This window comes from Tursiops truncatus, chromosome 6 (genome assembly GCF_011762595.2).
Source record: "Tursiops truncatus isolate mTurTru1 chromosome 6, mTurTru1.mat.Y, whole genome shotgun sequence".
NCBI classification, from domain to species: Eukaryota; Metazoa; Chordata; class Mammalia; order Artiodactyla; family Delphinidae; genus Tursiops; species Tursiops truncatus.
The window spans coordinates 94,335,563-94,357,114 of NC_047039.1; the positions used below are offsets into that span (position 1 = coordinate 94,335,563).

The 21,552-nt window shown below is 39.7% G+C and overlaps 1 protein-coding gene across 6 annotated transcripts in view; it reads left to right on the forward strand.

Moving 5' to 3' along the window:
- Window positions 1-21,552, forward strand: part of HSDL2 (hydroxysteroid dehydrogenase like 2) — a 126,221-nt gene that overhangs the window by 48,652 nt on the left and 56,017 nt on the right. For all 6 annotated transcript variants that reach the window (XM_033858404.2, XM_019946410.3, XM_019946414.3 and 3 more), the window contains 3 exons: window positions 884-982; window positions 15,271-15,385; window positions 21,282-21,385. In XM_033858404.2, the coding sequence (XP_033714295.1) occupies window positions 884-982; window positions 15,271-15,385; window positions 21,282-21,385 (318 nt within the window). The remainder of the gene's footprint in view (window positions 1-883; window positions 983-15,270; window positions 15,386-21,281; window positions 21,386-21,552) is intronic.

The window sequence follows — 21,552 nt, forward strand, 5'->3', positions numbered from 1 at the left end:
ACCCTAAAAATAATTTTATCAGGTTAAAGAAATATTTTGTCACCTTACAGTAGTGTTTGGGAACCATTTTTCTCCCCAGCAGTTTTAAGTGATGGGAGAGACTCCCGTTAAATATCATGTCTCATGAGGGCAGTGGTTCTTGGATGGGAGCAGAGAGTAGAGGAGTGGAAGTAGAGGAAAGAATTTGAGAGGTGGATGGTGTGAACACTTTGAAAAAGTACTCCATGTTACTTGTTCTCTGCATAATTCACAAGTCATTATTTTAATATTTGCAGTTCACAAATAGCTATTGAGTGCTTATATTCAAGGCACTGTGCCAGGAGTAATGACATAAATTTCAGCTTCAGTTGATATTGCTAGTTTTTTTAGTTACGTTAATAGTATTGTGGTTATGCTAGGGGAATACATATGAAGAAATTATGAGTGAAATGATGCCCGAGGTTAGTTTTGAAATATACCAGCAAAAAACAAAATGGAATTGGGGGTAGATAAACAAATTAAATAACTGGCAAAACATTATCAATCATTGAAGATAGGAGATGGATTCATGATAGTTCATTATACTATTCTTTATATTTTTGTAGATTTTTTGAAATTTTCCATAATAAGGGTCTTTTAAATTACCTTCCCCATTTTAATAGCATTTTAAAAAATTACCTTCCTTTTTGGTTTTTTAATAGAGTTGGCCTAGCTAGTCTGCAGCTGGATTCATCAGTCTGTCCTACTGTAGGGCAGAGTTGCTAGTAGTTATAAGACATAGTTATTTATATTGATTTTCTGAAAATGGGGTACTTTTTTCTTTTGACTCTTGTGTCAGAGGTTTGATATTGATGAAAGGTTTAATATTTGAATGCTTTAATGTTTCTTTGTTTATCCTTTGTAGTCAAAGCAGCTGGAGGAAAGGCCTTGCCATGTGTTGTTGATGTGAGAGATGAACAACAAATCAGCAGTGCAGTGGAGAAAGCAGTTGAGAAATTTGGAGGTACAGCCTTCGTTCTGAAATAATTATTGAATATTGGTAAAGTATAGGTGTAACTATAATTTTATATTTAATTTTCTTTTGATTATTTTTTACTGAGTCTTTTTGAGTGTAACCAGAAATGGGTATTTATTCATATAGAAGCACAGCTTAAAATCATCTGATGACTAATTGAATAATTATTAAAAATCATTTTTTTCTCATTTTTTTTTTTACATCTTTATTGGAGTATAATTGCTTTACAATGGTGTGTTAGTTTCTGCTTTATAACAAAGTGAATCAGTTATACATATGTTCCCATATCTCCTCCCTCTTGAGTCTCCCTCCCTCCCACCCTCCCTATCCCACCCCTCTAGGCGGTCATGAAGCACTGAGCTGATCTCCCTGTGCTATGCGGCTGCTTCCCACTAGCTATCTACCTTACATTTGGTAGTGTATATATGTCCATGCCTCTCTCTCGCTTTGTCACAGCTTACCCTTCCCCCTTCCCATATCCGCAACTCCATTCTCTAGTAGGTCTGTGTCTTTATTCCTGTCTTACCCCTAGGTTCTTCATGACATTTTTTTTTTCTTAAATTCCATATATATGTGTTAGCATATGGTATTTGTCTCTCTCTTTCTGACTTACTTCACTCTGTATGACAGACTCTAGGTCCATCCACCTCATTACAAATAGCTCAATTTTGTTTCTTTTTATGGCTGAGTAATATTCCATTGTATATACGTGCCACATCTTCTTTTTCCATTCATCCGATGATGGATACTTAGGTTGTTTCCATCTCCAGGCTATTGTAAATACAGCTGCAATGAACATTGTGGTATATGACTCTTTTTTTTTTTTTGCGGTACGCGGGCCTCTCACTGCCATGGCCCCTCCCGTTGCGGAGCACAGGCTCCGGATGCACAGGCCCAGCGGCCATGGCTCACGGGCCCAGCTGATCCGCGGCATGTGGGACCCCCCCCCCTCGACTGTGGCACGAACCCATGTCCCCTGCATTGGCAGGTGGACTCTCAACCACTGCGCCACCAGGGAAGCCCCCTGACTCTTTTTTAATTATGGTTTTCTCAGGGTATATGCCCAGTAGTGGGACTGCTGGGTCATATGGTAGTTCTATTTGTAGTTTTTTAAGGAACCTCCTTACTGTTCTCCATAGTGGCTGTACCAGTGCACATTCCCACCAACAGTGCAAGAGTGTTCCCTTTTACCCACACCCTCTCTAGCATTTATTGTTTCTAGATTTTTTTTTTAACATCTTTATTGGGGTATAATTGCTTTACAATGGTGTGTTAGTTTCTGCTTTATAACAAAGTGAATCAGTTACACATATACATATGTTCCCATATCTCTTCCCTCTTGTGTCTCCCTCCCTCCCACCCTCTCTATCCCACCCCTCCAGGCGGTCACAGAGCACCGAGCTGATATCCCTGTGCTATGCGGCAGCTTCCCACTAGCTATCTACCTTACGTTTGTTAGTGTATATATGTCCATGCCTCTCTCTCGCTTTGTCACAGCTCACCCTTACCCCTCCCCATATCCTCAAGTCCCTTCTGCAGTAGGTCTGTGTCTTTATTCCTGTCTTACCGCTAGGTTCTTCATGACATTTTTTTTCTTAAATTCCATATATAAGTGTTAGCATACGGTACTTGTCTTTCTCTTTCTGACTTACTTCACTCTGTATGACAGACTCTAGGTCTATCCACCTCATTACAAACAGCTCAATTTCGTTTCTTGTTATGGCTGAGTAATATTCCATTGTATATATGTGCCACATCTTCTTTATCCATTCATCCGATGATGGGCTCTTAGGTTGTTTCCATCTCCGGGCTATTGTAAATAGTGCTGCAATGAACATTTTGGTACATGACTCTTTTTGAATTATGGTTTTCTCAGGGTATATGCCCAGTAGTGGGAGTGCTGGGTCATATGGTAGTTCTATTTGTAGTTTTTTAAGGAACCTCCCTACTGTTCTCCATAGTGGCTGTATCAATTCACATTCCCACCAGCAGTGCAAGAGTGTTCCATTTTCTCCATACCCTCTCCAGCATTTATTGTTTCTAGATTTTTTGATGATGGCCATTCTGACTGCTGTGAGATGATATCTCATTGTAGTTTTGATTTGCATTTCTCTAATGATTAAAGATGTTGAGCATTCTTTCATGTGTTTGTTGGCAATCTGTATATCTTCTTTGGAGAAATGTCTAGGTCTTCTGCCCATTTTTGGATTGGGTTGTTTGTTTTTTTGTTATTGAGCTGCATGAGCTGCTTGTAAATTTTGGAAATTAATCCTTTGTCAGTTGCTTCATTTGCAAATATTTTCTCCCATTCTGAGGGTTGTCTTTTGGTCTTGTTTATGGTTTCCTTTGCTGTGCAAAAGCTTTGAAGTTTCATTAGGTCCTATTTGTTTATTTTTGCTTTTATTTCCGTTTCTCTGGGAGGTGGGTCAAAAAGGATCTTGCTGTGATTTATGTCATAGAGTGTTCTGCCTATGTTTTCCTCTAAGAGTTTGATAGTGTCTGGCCTTACATTTAGGTCTTTAATCCATCTTGAGCTTATTTTTGTGTATGGTGTTAGGGAGTGATCTAATCTCATACTTTTACATGTACTTGTCCAGTTTTCCCAGCACCACTTATTGAAGAGGCTGTCCTTTCTCCACTGTACATTCCTACCTACTTCATCAAAGATAAGGTGACCATATGTGTGTGGGTGTATCTCTGGGCTTTCTATCCTGTTCCATTGATCTATCTTTCTGTTTTTGTGCCAGTACCATACTGTCTTGATTACTCTAGCTTTGTAGTATAGTCTGAAGTCCGGGAGCCTGATTCCTCCAGCTCCGTTTTTCTTTCTCAAGATTGCTTTGGCTATTTGGGGTCTTTTGTGTTTCCATAGAAATTGTGAAATCTTTTGTTCTAGTTCTGTGAAAAATACCAGTGGTAGTTTGATAGGGATTGCATTGAATCTGTACATTGCTTTGGGTAGTATAGTCATTTTCACAATGTTGATTCTTCCAGTCCAAGAACATGGCATATCTCTCCATCTATTTGTATCATCTTTAATTTCTTTCGTCAGTGTCTTATAATTTTCTGCATACAGATCTTTTGTCTCCTTAGGTAGGTTTATTCCTAGATATTTTATTCGTTTTGTTGCAGTGGTAAATGGGAGTGTTTTCTTGATTTCACTTTCAGATTTTTCATCATTAGTGTATAGGAATGCCAGAGATTTCTGTGCATTACTTTTGTATCCTGTTACTTTACCAAATTCATTGATTAGCTCTAGTAGTTTTCTGGTAGCATCTTTAGGATTCTCTATATATGGTATCATGTCATCTGCAAACAGTGACAGCTTTACTTCTTCTTTTCTGATTTGGATTCCTTTTATTTCCTTTTCTTCTCTGATTGCTGTGGCTAAAACTTCCAAAACTATGTTGAATAAGAGTGGTGAGAGTGGGCAACCTTGTCTTGTTCCTGATCTTAGTGGAAATGCTTTCAGTTTTTCACCATTGAGGACAATGTTGGCTGTGGGTTTGTCATATATGGCCTTTATTATGTTGAGGAAAGTTCCCTCTATGCCTACCTTCTGCAGGGTTTTTATAATAAAAGGGTGCTGAATTTTGTCAAAAGCTTTCTCTGCATCTGTTGAGATGATCATATGGTTTTTTCCTTCAATTTGTTAATATGGTGTATCACGTTGATTGATTTGCGTATATTCAAGAATCCTTGCATTCCTGGAATAAACCCCACTTGATCCTGGTGTATGATTCTTTTAATGTGCTGTTGGATTCTGTTTGCTAGTATTTTGTTGAGGAGTTTTGCATCTATGTTCATCAGTGATATTGTCCTGTAATTTGCTTTCTTTGTGGCATCCTTATCTGGTTTTGGTATCAGGGTGATGGTGGCCTCGTAGAATGAGTTTGGGAGTGTTCCTCCCTCTGCTATATTTTGGAAGAGTTTGAAGAGGATAGGTGTTAGCTCTTCTCTAAATGTTTGATAGAATTTGCCTGTGATGCCATCTGGTCCTGGGCTTTTGTTTGTTGGAAGATTTTTAATCCCAGTCTCAATTTCAGTGCCTGTGATTGGTCTGTTCATATTTTCTATTTCTTCCTGATTCAGTCTTGGCAGGTTTTGCATTTCTAAAAATTTGTCCATTTCTTCCAGGTTGTCCATTTTATTGGCATAGAGTTGCTTGTAGTAATCTCTCATGATCTTTTGTATTTCTGCAGTGTCAGTTCTTACTTCTCCTTTTTCATTTCTAATTCTATTGATTAGAGTCTTCTCCCTTTTTGTCTTGATGAGTCTGGCTAATGGTTTATCAATTTTGTTTATCCTCTCAAAGAACCAGCTTTAGTTTTATTGATCTGTGCTATCGTTTCCTTCATTTCTTTTTCATTTATTTCTGATCTGATCTTTATGATTTCTTTCCTTCTGCTAACTTTGGGTTTTTTTTGTTCTTCTCTCTCTAATTGCTTTAGGTGCAAGTTTAGGTTGTTTATTCGAGATGTTTCCTGTTTCTTGAGGTAAGATTGTATTGCTATAAACTTCCCTCTGAGAACTGCTTTTGCTGCATCCCATAGGTTTTGGGTCATCGTGTCTCCATTGTCATTTGTTTCTAGGTATTTTTTGATTTCCTCTTTGATTTCTTCTGTGATCACTTCGTTATTAAGTAGTGTATTGTTTAGCCTCCATGTGTTTGTATTTTTTACAGATCTTTTCCTGTAATTGATATCTAGTCTCATAGCATTGTGATGGGAAAAGATATTGATACAGTTTCAATTTTCTTAAATTTACCAAGGCTTGATTTGTGACCCAAGATATGATCTATCCTGGAGAATGTTCCATGAGCACTTGAGAAAAATGTGTATTCTGTTGTTTTTGAATGGAATGTCCTATAAATATCAATTAAGTCAATCTTGTTTTTGTATTATTTAAAGCTTGTGTTTCCTTATTTATTTTCATTTTGGATGATCTGTCCATTGGTGAAAGTGGGGTGTTAAAGTCCCCTACTATGAATATGTTACTGTTGATTTCCCCTTTTATGGCTGTTAGTATTTGCCTTCTGTATTGAGGTGCTCCTTTGTTGGGTGCATAAATATTTACAATTGTTAAATCTTCTTCTTGGATCGATCCCTTGATCATTATGTAACGTCCTTCTTTGTCTCTTCTAATAGTCTTTATTTTAAAGTCTATTTTGTCTGATATGAGAATTGCTACTCCAGCTTTCTTTTGGTTTCCATTTGCATGGAATATCTTTTTCCATCCCCTTACTTTAGTCTGTATGTGTCTCTAGGTCTGAAGTGGGTCTCTTGTAGACAGCATATATATGGGTCTTGTTTTTGTATCCATTCAGCCAATCTGTGTCTTTTGATGGGAGCATTTAATCCATTAACATTTAAGGTAATTATCGATATGTATGTTCCTATTCCCATTTTCTTAATTGGTTTGGATTTGTTATTGTAGGTCTTTTCCTTCTCTTGTGTTTCTTGCCTAGAGAAGTTCCTTTAGCATTTGTTGTAAAGTTGGTTTGGTGGTGCTGAACTCTCTCAGCTTTTGCTTGTCTGTAAAGGTTTAATTTCTCCATCAAATCTGAACGAGAACCTTGCTGGGTAGAGTAATCTTGGTTGCAGGTTTTTCTCCTTCATCACTTTAAATATGTCCTGCCAGTCCCTTCTGGCTTGCAGAGTTTCTGCTGAAAGATCAGCTGTTAACCTTATGGGGGTTCCTTTGTGTGTTATTTGTCGTTTTTCCCTTGCTGCTTTTAATATGTTTTCTTTGTATTTACTTTTGACAGTTTGATTAATATGTGTCCTGGCGTGTTTCTCCTTGGATTTAACCTGTATGGGACTCTCTGTGCTTCCGGTACTTGATTAACTATTTCCTTTCCCATATTAGGGAAGTTTTCAACTATAATCTGTTCAAATATTTTCTCAGTCCCTTTCTTTTTCTCTTCTTCTTCTGGAACCCGTATAATTCAAATGTTGGTGCGTTTATTGTTGTCCCAGAGGTCTCTGAGACTGTCCTCAGTTCTTTTCATTCTTTTTCTTTATTCTGCTCTGCAGTAGTTATTTCCACTATTTTATCCTCCAGGTCACTTATCCGTTCTTCTGCCTCAGTTATTCTGCTATTGATCCCATCTAGAGTATTTTTAATTTCATTTATTGTGTTGTTCATTGTTGCTTGTTTCATCTTTAGTTCTTCTAGGTCCTTGTTAAATGTTTCTTGCATTTTGTCTATTCTATTTCCAAGATTTTGGATCATCTTTACTATCAATATTCTGAATTCTTTTTCAGGTAGACTGCCTATTTCCTCTTCATTTGTTAGGTCTGGTGCGTTTTTATCTTGCTCCTACATCTGCTGTGTGTTTTTCTGTCTTCTCATTTTGCTTATCTTACTGTGTTTGGGGTCTCCTTTTTGCAGGCTGCAGGTTCGTAGTTCCCGTTGTTTTTGGTGTCTGTCCCCAGTGGCTATAGTTAGTTCAGTGGGTTGTGTAGGCTTCCTATTGGAGGGGACTAGTGCCTGTGTTCTGGTGGATGAGGCTGGATCTTGTCTTTCTGGTGGGCAGGTCCACGTCTGGTGGTGTGTTTTGGGGTGTCTGTGGACTTACTATGGTTTTAGGCAGCCTCTCTGCTAATGGGTGGGGTTGTGTTCCTCTCTTGCTAGTTGTTTGGCATAGGGTATCCAGCACTGTAGCTTGCTGTTTGTTGAGTGAAGCTGGGTGCTGGTGTTGAGATGGAGATCTCTGGGAGTTTTTTGCCATTTGATATTATGTGGAGATGGGAGGTGTCTTGTGGACCAGTGTCCTGAAGTTGGCTCTCCCACCTCAGAGGCACAGCACTGACTCCTGGCTGCAGCACCAAGAGCCTTTGATCCACACGGCTCAGAATAAAAGGGAGAAGAAGAAGAAAGAAAGAAAGAAAGAGAGAGAGAGAGAGAGAGGAAGGAAGAAGAAAGAGAATGGGAACAAGGAAGGAAGGAATAGAATAAAATAAAATAAAGTAACATAAAGTTATTAAAATAAAAAATAATTATTAAGAGAAAAAAAATTTTTTAAAGAAAAAAAACCCAAAACGGATGGATAGAACCCTAGGACAAATGGTGAAAGCAAAGCTGTACAGACAAAATCTCACACAGAAGCATACACATACACACTCACAAAGAGAGGAAAAGGGGAAAAATAAATCTTGCTCTCAACGTCCACCTCCTCAATTTGGGATGATTCGTTGTCTATTCATGTATTCCACAGATGCAGGGTATATCAAGTTGATTGTGGAGCTTTAATCCGATGCTTCTGAGGCTCTGGGAGAGATTTCCCTTTCTCTTTTTTGTTTGCACAGCTCCCGGGGCTCAGCTTTGGATTTGGCCCCGCCTCTGCGTGTAGGTCACCGGAGGGCATCTGTTCTTTGCTCAGACAGGATGGGGTTAAAGGAGCAGCTGCTTTGGGGGCTCTGGCTAACTCAGTTTGGGGGGAGGGAGGGGTGCGAATGCGGGGCGAGCCTGTGGCGGCAGAGGCCAGCACGATGTTGCACCAGCCTGAGGCGCGCCGTGCGTTCTCCCGGGGAAGTTGTCCCTGGATCCCGGGACCCTGGCAGTGGCGGGCTGCACAGGCTCCCCGGAAGGGAGGTGTGGATAGTGACCTGTGCTTGCACACAGGCTTCTTGGTGGCGGCAGCAAAAGCCTTAGCGTCTTATGTCCGTCTCTGGGGTCTGTGCCGTTAGCCGCGGCTCGCCTCCATCTCTGGAGCTCCTTTAAGCAGCGCTCTTAATCCCCTCTCCTCGCGCACCAGGAAACAAAGAGGGACGAAAAAGTCTCTTGCCTCTTTGGCAGGTCCAGACTTTTCCCGGACTCCCTCCCGGCTAGCCGTGGCGCACTAACCCCCTGCAGGCTGTGTTCACGCCGCCAACCCCAGTCCTCTCCTTGCGCTCCTACCGAAGCCCGAGCCTCAGCTCCCAGCCCCGCCCGCCCCGCCCGGAGAGCCGACAAGCCTCTCGGGCTGGTGAGTGCTGGTCGGCCCTGATCCTCTGTGCGGTAATCTCTCCACTTTGCCCTCCGCACCCCTGTTGCTGTGTTCTCCTCCACGGCTCCGAAGCTTTCCCCCTCTGCCACCCGCAGTCTGCGCCCGCGAAGGGGCTTCCTAGTGTGTGGAAACTTTTCCTCCTTCACAGCTCCCTCCCACTGGTGCAGGTCCCGTCCCTATTCTTTTGTCTCTGTTTATTCTTTTTTCTTTTGCCCTACCCAGGTACGTGGGGAGTTTCTTGCCTTTTGGGAGGTCTGAGGTCTTCTGCCAGCATTCAGTAGGTGTTCTGTAGGAGTTGTTCCACGTGTGGATGTATTTCTGGTGTATCTGTGGGGAGGAAGGTGATCTCCGTGTCTTACTCTTCCGCCATCTTCCCGATTCCCCTAAAAATCATTTTGGATAGTATAACAAATTTACCATCCAAAATAAAGTTAAGACCTTGACAATAACATACATCAAGCCAAGTGGTTCCCCAGATCCCATCCACTTGTCTCTCCCCAGTTTATGTAACCATCATTTGATGACTTTTTAATATTTATTGAATAAAGTGCAGATAACCTATTGACATTCAAGATCTTTCACATTCTGGTGTTAACAGACTTGTTTTGGTTTCATCTTTCTTCTACACCCCTATGTAAACTCCCTACTTCAGCCAAAATTGTTTACATCCATTTCCTTACCTTTAATTTTTTTTGTCTCTCAGCTTTTGCTGTTCCTATTCCTGAGGCTCCTCCAGTGCCCACTCCTCCACCTCTGATCATTCCTGAAGTGTTCCCTTCTTTGTCTTTTGAAATCCTACCTTTTTGTGCTTTAATCTCATCTCCTTCACGAAGCCAGTTTCCTGACTATGCCAACCAATCAGAAGTGTACATTTTTCTTTCTCTGAATTCCAAAAACATTCCTTTGATCCTCATCTTGTACGACTTCAGATCTTAGTATTTCTTTTTTGTCCCCAATTGGTTCATAAGCTGCTAGAAGGCAAGTGTTGGGAGTTGAACTGAGACTTTGATGGCATTATAGCAAGGCACGTAGCCATGTCCAGATCCTGCCCTATTACCACTCTCTCCCTATAATATTCCAGAGACTGTATGTACATACAAAGGATATTGCCCAATGGGAAACAAGGTTAATGCTTTATTGTTAGCAAGGCTCGTGCTTATAACTCCCAGTGTGGAGTGCTGTGTTATTCAGGACTGGAGCACAAAGCTTTGGCTCAAATGGGGCCTCTTCTTTTAAATCCAAAATCTTACTCCTGATTGGCAGCCTTTCCCAAAGTAATGTGAATGCCCATGAGAGAAGAGGAGAGAGAATGCAAAATTACTGGGTATTTTTTTTTTTTTTCTTACTGATCGGGCTGCAAATATGAAAGAGGAAGGAAGGATGCCACATTCATGTGCAGAACCTTTTATCTAAAATGACTTCACCTACTAGTGAAAGTGAGCAATTAGTGCCAATTAGGACTTAACCTAATTAGTTTAGCCATTCATTTTTAGGGAGGAATTAAGGGATAAGGTGGGTGAGGGTGGAAGACTGGAGCTTTTCCTTTCTCTGTATTCATCCAGTTTTAGTTCTTTCTGTTGATCCATTGGGTTTTTCAACTGAGGGCAAATTTATCCTTCTTGGAGAATGAAATCATCAGAATATTAGGGAGAGCTGCTACCAGCTTTGTCTGAGCCCTTTCTTGATCTTTATTTCTGTCCTGTAGTTCTGTTAGAGAACATCAGCAGTTCAGCTGTTGTCTGGTATTGTCCCAAGAAACCTCTGAAATGAGTCAAGATGGACATTAGTTAAAGATACTCAAGACCATACTATATAGGCCCCCAATTCACCCCCCCATTTATTATTTTTTTTAATTTAATTATTTTAAACTTATAAAAAAATTTTTATTTTTTGACTGTGTTGGGTGTTCGTTGCTGCACGCAGGCTTTCTCTAGTTGCGGCGAGCGGGGGCACTACTCTTTGTTGTGGTGCACGGGCTTCTCATTGAAGTGGCTTCTCTTGTTGCAGAGCACAGGCTCTAGGCACGTGGGTTTCAGTAGTTGCAGCACATGGACTCAGTAGTTGCGCCCTACAGCATGCGGGATTCAGTAGTTATGGCTCACGGGCTCTAGAGCACAGGCTCGGTAGTTGTGGTGCACAAGCTTAGCTGCTTCACGGCATGTGGGGTCTTCCTGGGCCAGGGTTCGAACCCGTGTCCCCTGCATTGGCAGGCGGATTCTTAACCGCTGTGCCAACAGGGAAGTCTCCCCTTTTATTTTCATTTGTATTTTTAAAATTTTATTTTTCTTAATTGAAGTATAGTTGATTTACAAAGTTGTGCCAATCTCTGCTGTCCAGCAAAGTGACTGAGTTATACACATGTATACATTCTTTTTTTTAATATTCTTTTCCATTGTGGTTTATCACAGGATATTGACTATAGTTTCCTGTGCTATACAGTAGGACCTTGTTGTTTATCCATCTTATATATAATAGTTTTCACCCACCTTTTAACTTCCCGTCTTGAATTCTAGCTGCATTGTCTAATCTGGTTCACCAGAAAGAGTTACACATTACATACTAATGACATCATAGTCCAAAAATTTGTTCCTGAGTGTCAAAATGTGAAGCAGCTCCACTTTCCAGAGTTGGGATCCTCCAGAATAAACTGAAGTCTCACAAACTGATTTCTTCTCCTACTGTTGCCACAGAATTTAAAGAGCCACACTGAAATCTTTTTCTTGGAAGAATTAAGACCCAGAAATATCTCCTCTCCAATTTTCTAACTCTATTTTGTCCCAGCCAAGGAGGTTAACTCAGGTGCATGGATGGTCTGCATTTTTTTAGCCACTGTAGCTTAGATTGTCTTCCATTGAACCTGGTATCATTCCTTCAGCATCTTCAATGTTGGATTAATTCAACTTTGTCTATCACGTGATGTCCTTTTCCAGGAGTAGACAGAGAAAACGGTAAGGACAAAAGCAAATCTTGGTTTTTGTTTCTTTAGAAGTCAGTGGATCCATATTATTGATTTGGGCTTCATGTCCTAGAACTTAGCTCAGTTGCTAGAAATCTTCAATTAAGAAGGTATGCTTTTCATATCTTTGGGGAAAAAAATCTCCCAATGTATTTTGCTACCTGTTGTTGAGATGGGCATCTGAAACACTTCTTTTTTTAAAAAATTAATTAATTTTATTTTTGTCTGCGTTGGGTCTTAGCTGTGTGTGGACTTTCTTTATTTGCAGCGAGCAGGGGCTACTCTTTGTTGTAGTGCCTGGGCTTCTCATTGCCGTGGTTTCTCTTGTTGTGGAGCATCGGCTCTAGGCACGCGGGCTTTAGTAGTTGTGGCATGCGGTCTCAGTAGCTGTGGCTCGCGGGCTCTAGAGTGCAGGCTCAGTAGTTGTGGCGCATGGGCTTAGTTGCTCCACGGCATGTGGGATCTTCCTGGACCAGGGTTCAAACCCGTGTCCCCTGCCTTGGCAGGCGGATTCTTAACCACTGCGCCACCAGGGAAGCCCTGAAACCTTTCTATCTTCTTGCTAAATTTACAAATTGGTGGTGGAGTTACCTTTATTTTGGAATCTATCCTAACATTTCCTTCCCTCCTCCTTAGGATCCACTTTGATGTATTTAAAGTGTTTTGCTTTCCATTTGCCCATTAACTTCTGCTTTTCTGGCATAACAATGCAGAATCTTAATTCTTAATTCTTCGGTGAGCTCTGTTCAGCATCTCAGCTTCTGCTGTCTCCTAATCAGGATGGCTGCCACATTTATGAGATGATTCATAGCCTGCTCTTTTTTTCCTCTGTGTTTTTTTTCCACAGATCTCCCAAGTCTTTATATTTTGCTCGTTTGGTTTTAGTTCCATACTGTGGTTGCTACTGATATGGTCTGGTTTGGAGTTTTGTAGGCCTTTGAAGTCTGCCTTTTAGGGAACACTCTACCTTTGCCCTGATATTTCTCTCTGCTGGGGAATTATCCCTAACAAAGTCCTGCACAGTGGGTGGTGCTTTCTGACCTGTGCCCTGGGGGGCCTCTGCCACATGGTACTCCCTATCACCTTGCCTTCCCTCATCTTCAGAGTGTTTCAGGCCTTGAGTAAATTATGCTATTTCATAAACCACAGATGTAATCTTTCCTGCCACCTTTTTCTTCTGCAGCAAGCATACATATATGCCTTTTCTTTATCATTTCCCACCATCGTTCCCTGATCCATTTTAATTTGGCCCATCTGAGTTCAGAAATTTTAAGATATCTCTTAATTGGACCCAGTTTTTTTTCTCTTTATCACTGGCAAGTCAAATAGAGTTTTCCCAGTCAGTATATCTTCATTACTCATCTACTTTCTTTTGCTTTTGGGCCCAGATGTTTGCTCTGCTAACATAGCTGTCACTTATTATCACATAGTGAGTGATGAAGTCAATAAAGGTTGGATTTGCCCAAGGAATCCAGTGATTGGATCAACCCTCATTAGCTTCATCGCCTTAATTAGGGTAATTCTACACAGGTGGTTTGCACACCCATCAGTCCAGCATCTCACCCAGACCCACACTCAATTTGCTTTGCTCTCACCTGGCTTTTTCTTTAGTGAATATTATCTTCCTTGTCTCTTAGGCCCTAGCAGCATGCCTTATACAGAGTAGCCCCTCAGTGATTATGTCTTAGTGATGAGATTGAGCAATATCTAGTTTTGTGAATTGAGAAGCATGTCGTGGATTTAAAAATTTCTCTCACTGGTCTTTGCCACTTATGAAGGCAAGCCATCATCATTTTGTTTATTCTGGAAAGCTGGTAGTCACAGGATGTGAAACTTGTCCAATATATACAGGTGATTTACTTGAGTTTGAGTTTTGTTATAACGAAGATATAAAATGTAATATAGTTGAATCCAAAGTTATTCTAAGGACACGTTTTAAGAAAACATTAGTAGCGCTAACTCTGTGCTAAAGAATATGGAAATTGAGGAATGAGGAATGAGGACGTGATCAAAATTTTATAATGTTACTATAAATGAAGAAAGGGAGCTTATGACTAATATGTTGTAAGTATAATAACCTTATTTAAACCATTTTCCACATATTGTGAGAGAGGGACAAAGCAAAGTTAAGATAATAAAAGACGTTTAAGGCAACAGTCTAACCCCAGCAGTAGAAATTGTCATATATCTATTTGATAGAATATTAAATGCTCTTTAGAAAGAATGGATGCAGCTAGAGATGATCATACTAAGTGAAATAAGTCAGAAAGAGACAAATACCATATGATATTACTTATATGTGGAGTCTAAAATATGACACAAATGAACTTATCTACGAAACAGAAACAGACTCACAGACATAGAGAACAGACCTGTGGTTGCCAAGGGGGAGGGGGATGGGGGAGGGATAGATGGGGAGGTTGGGATTAGTAGATGCAAGCTATTACATATATTGAATAGAATGCATAAACAACAAGGTCCAACTGTATCGCACAGGGAACTATATTCAGTATCCTGAAATAAACTATAATGGAAAAGAATATAAAAAAGAATGTATATATATCTATAACTGAGTCACTTTGCTGTACAGCAGAAATTAACACAACATTGTAAATCAGCTGTACTTCAATTTAAAGGAAAAGAATTATGAAGGCCATGTAGAAATGCAGAAATGTGTTTGAGATGCTTTTGTATTTTACCATTTTCATTTAACATTATTTAAGCTTGTAACCATAAATGTTACATATGGATAAGGACTGGATAGAATATGCAGAAATAATCATTATTCTAAATTTATTTTGTGTATAAGTTACCAAAACAAACCTGATCTATTTTCATGATTTGCCTGGAATTTAAACTCTAGGTCATTTCTCTTTTCCCAGTTCCCAAGACCAGAAAGGAACTCTTCCATTTAAGTAAGGGCCTTTGAGAGGAGGGAGACCGGTGTGCTTGGAAGGGAGACAGGCCTTGGAAAGATGATGGGGGGGTGGGTGGGAAACTTTAAGGAAATTGACCTAAGGTTCTTGGAGACAAGGAGGGAAGACCAGGAAGTAAGAGAACAGATAAGGACGGGAGCTACAAACCACTAAGGACTAAGCTTCCTTGCAGTTTCCTGGGGAGCCCTGGTTATGGTCTCCATGTGCCAGTGAAAATCATTTGGGTGCTGTTTTGACATACCTACTGAGTCTTGCATTGGTGTATTCGTCAGTCATATTATCTAAAAGAAGTATTTGTGAACTCGGACTTCAACTATATAGAGTGAATGTTTTTTATTTCTTTTTGTTATAAAGTCTAAATTACATTACTAAGAAGTTGATTATTTGAATACAGGAATTGATATTCTGGTGAATAATGCCAGTGCTATTAGCTTGACCAACACATTGGAAACACCTACAAAGAAAGTGGATTTGATGATGAACATCAACACCAGAGGCACCTATCTTACGTAAGTTAAAGACCTGTGGGAGAGAGTGTTGCAGTGTTTTGTCAGAGAACTAGTTGTAAACAGATTTGAATAGGTTAGGAATACAGTTTAAAATCTAGTCAACCCTTATAAAGGCCTAAAAGTGCTCCAAGTCAGTAGGTAGTATTTTAAATAGTTTTATTCAGAGTGCCTTTTCTCTGTGATTCTAATAAAGACTAAAGTATAGCTCAAACATTTTCAAACATTTGCATGAGTAAATACATATATATATGCATACCAAGTCTTCTGGCAAACCTGCAGTAGTCTCTTCCTCTGAAAAACACTGGAGTTTTAGTTATGTAAATAACAAGAAGCTCATTATGAATCCCATTTTAATGTAATTGAAAAAGGCTAATGCTATCTTAGGCAGTGTCAGGGAAAATATCAAATATAGAATGAGAGCAAATGTAGTCCTGTTGTGTTCTGCATTGGTCAGACCTAGTCCACTCTTGTTTGTTTGTCCATTTGTTTATCTGTTTATTTACCTTCGGGTTCTACCATTTTTCATGTGGATATAAGGGAAGATCAGCACAGAACTTTCTTATCTGCCTTATATGTACTTGTGTGTATCTGCCTTATATGTTTGCATAGAACAGGTGGTTAGGAACTTGGGCTTTGGAGGCAGACTCCTTTGAGGATTCAAATTTCACCCCCACCCTTCATGACTCACTATCTTCATGAGCTTGTACAAGTAACTTAAGCTCTTGCAGAGTCTGTTTTCTCATTTGTAAAATGGGGATAATAGAGAAGTATGTCATAAGATTGGTAATAAGGGTTAAATGTAAAATTTGTCTTTAATTTTGAACTTTGCCCTTGGATGTGTGTTTTTGGATCAGCAAAACTTGGCTCTGACAGTGTTAAACATTTTGTTTTTATTAGTTACCTATATTCATAATTTCATTAGCTGCCTACATGAAAAAAATCAGGAGATTTACACAAAAATCCCGATTTCTGGCTTTCTTGAAACACTGGCCACATAGAGACAGCGTTCCCACGTGGCAACAGTTAGCTACCATAGCCCAGTGGCAGAGTATCAACTGCGTTATCAGATGGGGACTGGGCACCATTGTCTCTGGATGCTGAGGGCAGGCTAAAAAGTTGCCACTTATCATTGTGCTTGCACTTTTCCTTCTTCTATTAAAGGAGAAAGTAAAATATTTCTCATACCCATGTCTCTATCTGAAGTGGGAAAATGAGACATATGCCGAGAGGGCCATATGTGCAAGTAAAATGGTTGAGAGCTTGCTTCTTTGTAGATGTGGGGCATATTTCTATAAATTCGGTGTGTAACCTATATTCCTCCTGAATGGAAACCATAGAGAATCAAACCGTAGTAAGATCTGTGGCAAGCATATTGAAAAGATTATGGTGAAAAACTTAATGAACTAGAAAGAGGACTAACATTTCAATAGGTTTGTGTTTACTTTCAAATAAAATAAGCAATGCTGCTGTGTGATGCAGTTATGTGTTACAAGAAGAAATTATCTGGGCATCAAAATATTTTACAGCTGGTAACTTTGTGAAAGAATTTTGATTGAATGTAAACACTCATTTAAATAAGTGTTTAAAAATATAAACCTAACCAGGAATACTATTCCTGCTGAATTAAGGGTTAGAAGGGCATGATGCATGAAAAACTTAAATCATTTGTGGCCGTTTCTATTATAGATGACGAAACCACAGGAATAAATATTCCACCCACCCAGTTATATTTATTTATGGTGTCAGGATAATTTTGATGTGATTAAAGTTTTTTAGACTGGATACTCATGACATGAACATCAGGAAATGACTTGAGGATTGAGAAATGTTTTAGAAAATGTAATGTGGGTTTATCAAAAGTGGTAATCAGGACTTCCCTGGGGGTGCAGTGGTTAAGAATCTGCCTGCCAATGCAGGGGACACAGGTTCGAGCCCTGGTCCAGGAAGATCCCACATGCCGTGGAGCAACTAAGCCTGTGTGCCACAACTACTGAGCCTGTGCTCTAGAGCCTGTGAGCCACAACTACTGAGACCGCGTGCCACAACTACTGCAGCCCGTGTGCCTAGAACCTGTACTCCACAACAAAAAGAAGCCACTGCAATGAGAAGCCCGCACACCGCAACAAAGAGTAACCCGTGCTTGCCGCAACTAGAGAATGCCTGCGCACAGCAATGAAGACCCAATGCAGCCAAAAAATTAATTAAAAAAAAAATCCACCTGCTAGTGCAGGGGACACGGGTTCGATCCCTGGTCCTGGAAGATCCCACATGCTGCGGAGCAACTAAGCCCGTGCACCACAACTACTGAGCCTGCGCTCTAGAGCCCGCGAGCCACAGCTTCTGAGCCCACGCACTACAACTCTGAAGCCTGGCTGCCTAGAGCCCATGCTCCGCAACAAGAGAAGCCACCGCAATGCAAAGCCTGCACACCTCAACGAAGAGTAGCCCTGCTGGCTGCAACTAGAGAAAGCCCGCGCGTAGCAACAAAGACCCAATGCAGCCCAAAGTAAATTAAAAAAAAAAAGTGGTATAGACAGTGTGACTGTGATGGTCAGGGTTAACTTTAAACTTATACAAGTCTAAACTAGTGTAGAAGTGTTTCACAGAGGTGTAGAAATTAAGTTTGTTCATTGTATTGTTCACTCGGAATAGCTCTTGCTGAAAAGTTAAAAACGGGCCGTTATGAATTCTAAGAATTAAATAGACTTCTGTGGTTTGAAATACAGACTATTCAGTGCTTTACTCATGTTGAATACAAAGTGACTGTCAGTTCTGTGACAGGGCTGTGTGGTTGTGGTGTATTGTTGTAGAGATTTTGTTTTTGATTAGAAAGAAATCAATTCTTTTTTGCCACCCAAGAGAAAATTCCCAACTCAGTTCCCAAGCAAAGATTGGGTCAAAGACTTGGCTTTTTTAGCTGACATTATGACTTACGGAAACACAAGTATATGATCCTCATTGCTCATTCCTTGTGAAATTATGTCTTTGGAAAACCCATTTGTCAAGAATAATTTGTCCCCTTTCCTATAACAAGGTCATTTTCCAAAAATGAAAGTGATGGCCTAAACTACACTCCTGTTTATAGATTTGTTCAGTTCAAAACAAAACCAAAAAATCCGATATAGGAAAATGAACTAACTTTAAAATTACCTTTATGAATGAAAACTATTTGTGCAGTTGAAGAACTACAAATGGAATACATAAGCTGTAGGGCACTAAGGTACTAAAAACTAAATATGAGTACGTTGGAGTAATAGATCTACAAATATCTCAGGAATAGATACCCTAAAATAAAACCCTTTTTTATTTTTTTTATTTTTTCGGTACGCGGGCTCAGTGGGCATGGCTCACGGGCCCAGCCGCTCCGCGGCATGTGGGATCCTCCTGGACCACGGCACAGACCCGTGTCCCCTGCATCGGCAGGCGGACTCTCAACCACTGCACCACCATGGAAGCCCTAAAACCCTTTTCAAAAGCAAAGATTCTATTCACTGTTGAAAGTTCCTATATTTATGAACAGCTATTTTTAAAAATAAAATTTATTTATTTATTTATTTTGGCTGCATTGGGTCTTCGTTGCTACGCATGCGCTTACTCTAGTTGCGGTGAGCGGGGGCTACTCTTTGTTGCCGTGCACAGGCTTTTCATTGCAGTGGTTTCTCTTGTTGTGGAGCACAGGCTTTAGGCGCACGGGCTTCAGTAGTTGCGACACGTGGGCTCAGTAGTTGTGGCACAGGGGCTTAGTTGCTCTGTGGTATGTGGGATCTTCCTGGACCAGGGCTTGAACCCGCGTCCCCTGCATTGGCAGGTGGATTCTTAACCACTGTGCCACCAGGGAAGTCCCTATTAACAGCTAATTTTAAATAAATTTGTTCCCAGTTAAAGGCATTTTACAATGCCAGTTGAAAGACCTGACATTGACCTTTGAACCAAAAATAGGGTGTCAGGTTTTTGGCTCTCTATGAAAGGCATACATTATAAAAGAGAAATTCATAATGAGACATTTCCATTTAAATTTTTGTTTTGTTTTTTATTTAGTGACACTCATTTCATTCACAGAAGATAAGTACAGATTGTTTTCTCAGGGAAGCCTGAGAAGCATCCTCAGGGAGAGAGTAGGGGAAGGCCCAAAGAACTGACCTATTTGGAGATTTCAGCAAGGATCTGGAGCTGCTTCCTGATCCCTGGTGCCCAGGGCCCTGTGGCCTGTGTCTTGTGTTCTAGTGGTTTAAAGAAACAGGGCTGGAAGACAGGAGGTAGAATGCAGATCCTGATTTGTATTTCTAAGTTTTAATTAAATATATAATCTCCAGTATTATATGTGTTTGTATCATGTTAAATGCTTATAGAAATTCAGTAATAAGGCTCAACTGTATTTCTGAACCGTTGCTCTTTCTCATACCCAGCTCACTTTATTCATTTACTCAAATGCCCTATAGGCCTTGGAGCTTACAACCCTGATTAAGTAAAATAATTCATGTGAAGGTAATAACTAATAAGTGCAGTGCCTAGCATACAGTAAGTTTCTAGTAAACTTAGCTCTTTTATTAAGCTCAAGGTATTAGTATCTAAGCGTGGTGCTAAGAATTTTCAATATAATGTGTAAGATAGGGCATGTTGCCGTGGAAAAGGTACCTGATTAGGGTTAGTAACGCTGAGGGTTAGGCAAGCAAAGTGCAGGTGGAAAGGTTTTGTCTAATATATTAGAGAAGCTCATGTTTGTAATGTAAATGAAATGAACTCCTTCCCTTGAGTGTGAAATATGGTCTTATTGCTTGGAATAGGTTGTTTCCTGTTGATGCTTTGACGTGCAGCTTCACTGTTCTAATGACAAACAGCTGTAATATTGTTTGCCCTTCTCTACCTGACCCCGATAAGAGTGAAGCACCTTTGTAATAGAAAAACAATATGTACAAAAACCCTTTAGTGATATTGATTGTATTTGGTTTATAAACTTAAAAAGACATTGCAAAAAAAAAAAGACATTGTAGATGGTAACAAGAATGTTGTACATTGGTAATAAAGGAACAGACTTAAGAAGAATGGACTAGTTTCAAGTCCTAGAAGTTATTGAATGTGAAATAAAACTAAAAACTAAAATTATTAAGCTACAATATGTTATTAAGCTATATACTATAGCTTAATAATTAAACATTTCCTAATATTGGACCTGTGTCTTTTGTAAAATAATCTACCTTTTTGAAAGGGTTTAAAAAACAAACAACTAAATATTGCCTGCAAAGGAACATTGCATTGCATATTGGTACAAATTAAATTTGGTTATGTATTGGGAGTTCATGTATTAAATTACAGTTCCAGTGTGGTAGGAATACTATACCTACTAAGATGAAAAAAAATCAGAATATGTAATACTAATAATAGCAGTTGTTTATTTCATGTTTAATATATGCACTGTTCTAAGTATCTCATATGTATCATCTCATTTTAATCCCTTGGTCAATCCTAGATAGTAGCAGGTATTACCAACATTTACAAGTGAGAAAACTAAGAATTAGAATACTATATATTTTGCCCCAGATTACACAATGAAGGGCAGAAGGAGGATTTGAACCTAGGTCTGTCTGACTTGGAAGGATGTAGTTGAAGATAATCTAAGTTGGATTTAAGGCTAGTGTGCCACGGAATTGATTATTTTCATCAAGCAGATCATATTGTCAGGCCATTATGCATAGCTTCAAAGGATGAATATTAGTTGCTTTTCCTATCTGCATTCCAGGTAAGTGGGGGAACAACAACAAAGAAAACCAACAGAAGTACCCTGCCGGTTATTGAACAAGTTCAGTTGCTCTGTAGAAGTAGTTTAAAATATAACTTTAGAAAGTAATGAAGCTGTTAGAAAGCTAGTAACTTGACTTGTGTTTTCTTTTGCTTTCAGATCTAAAGCATGCATTCCTTATTTGAAAAAGAGTAAAATTGCTCATATCCTCAATCTCAGCCCACCACTGAACCTAAATCCACTGTGGTTCAAACAGCACTGTGGTAGGTGGTAGGATGAGGGGATGGCTTGTTTAGTCAATTTGTTTTGTATTAAACCAGTATATCTATGATGTAATCACAATTTGTACATAGCGTTCAACATTAAATTTTCTATGCAGAAATTGATAGCATTTTGTAAGTAGATTCTTAATCTTTTATCTTTAATTTAA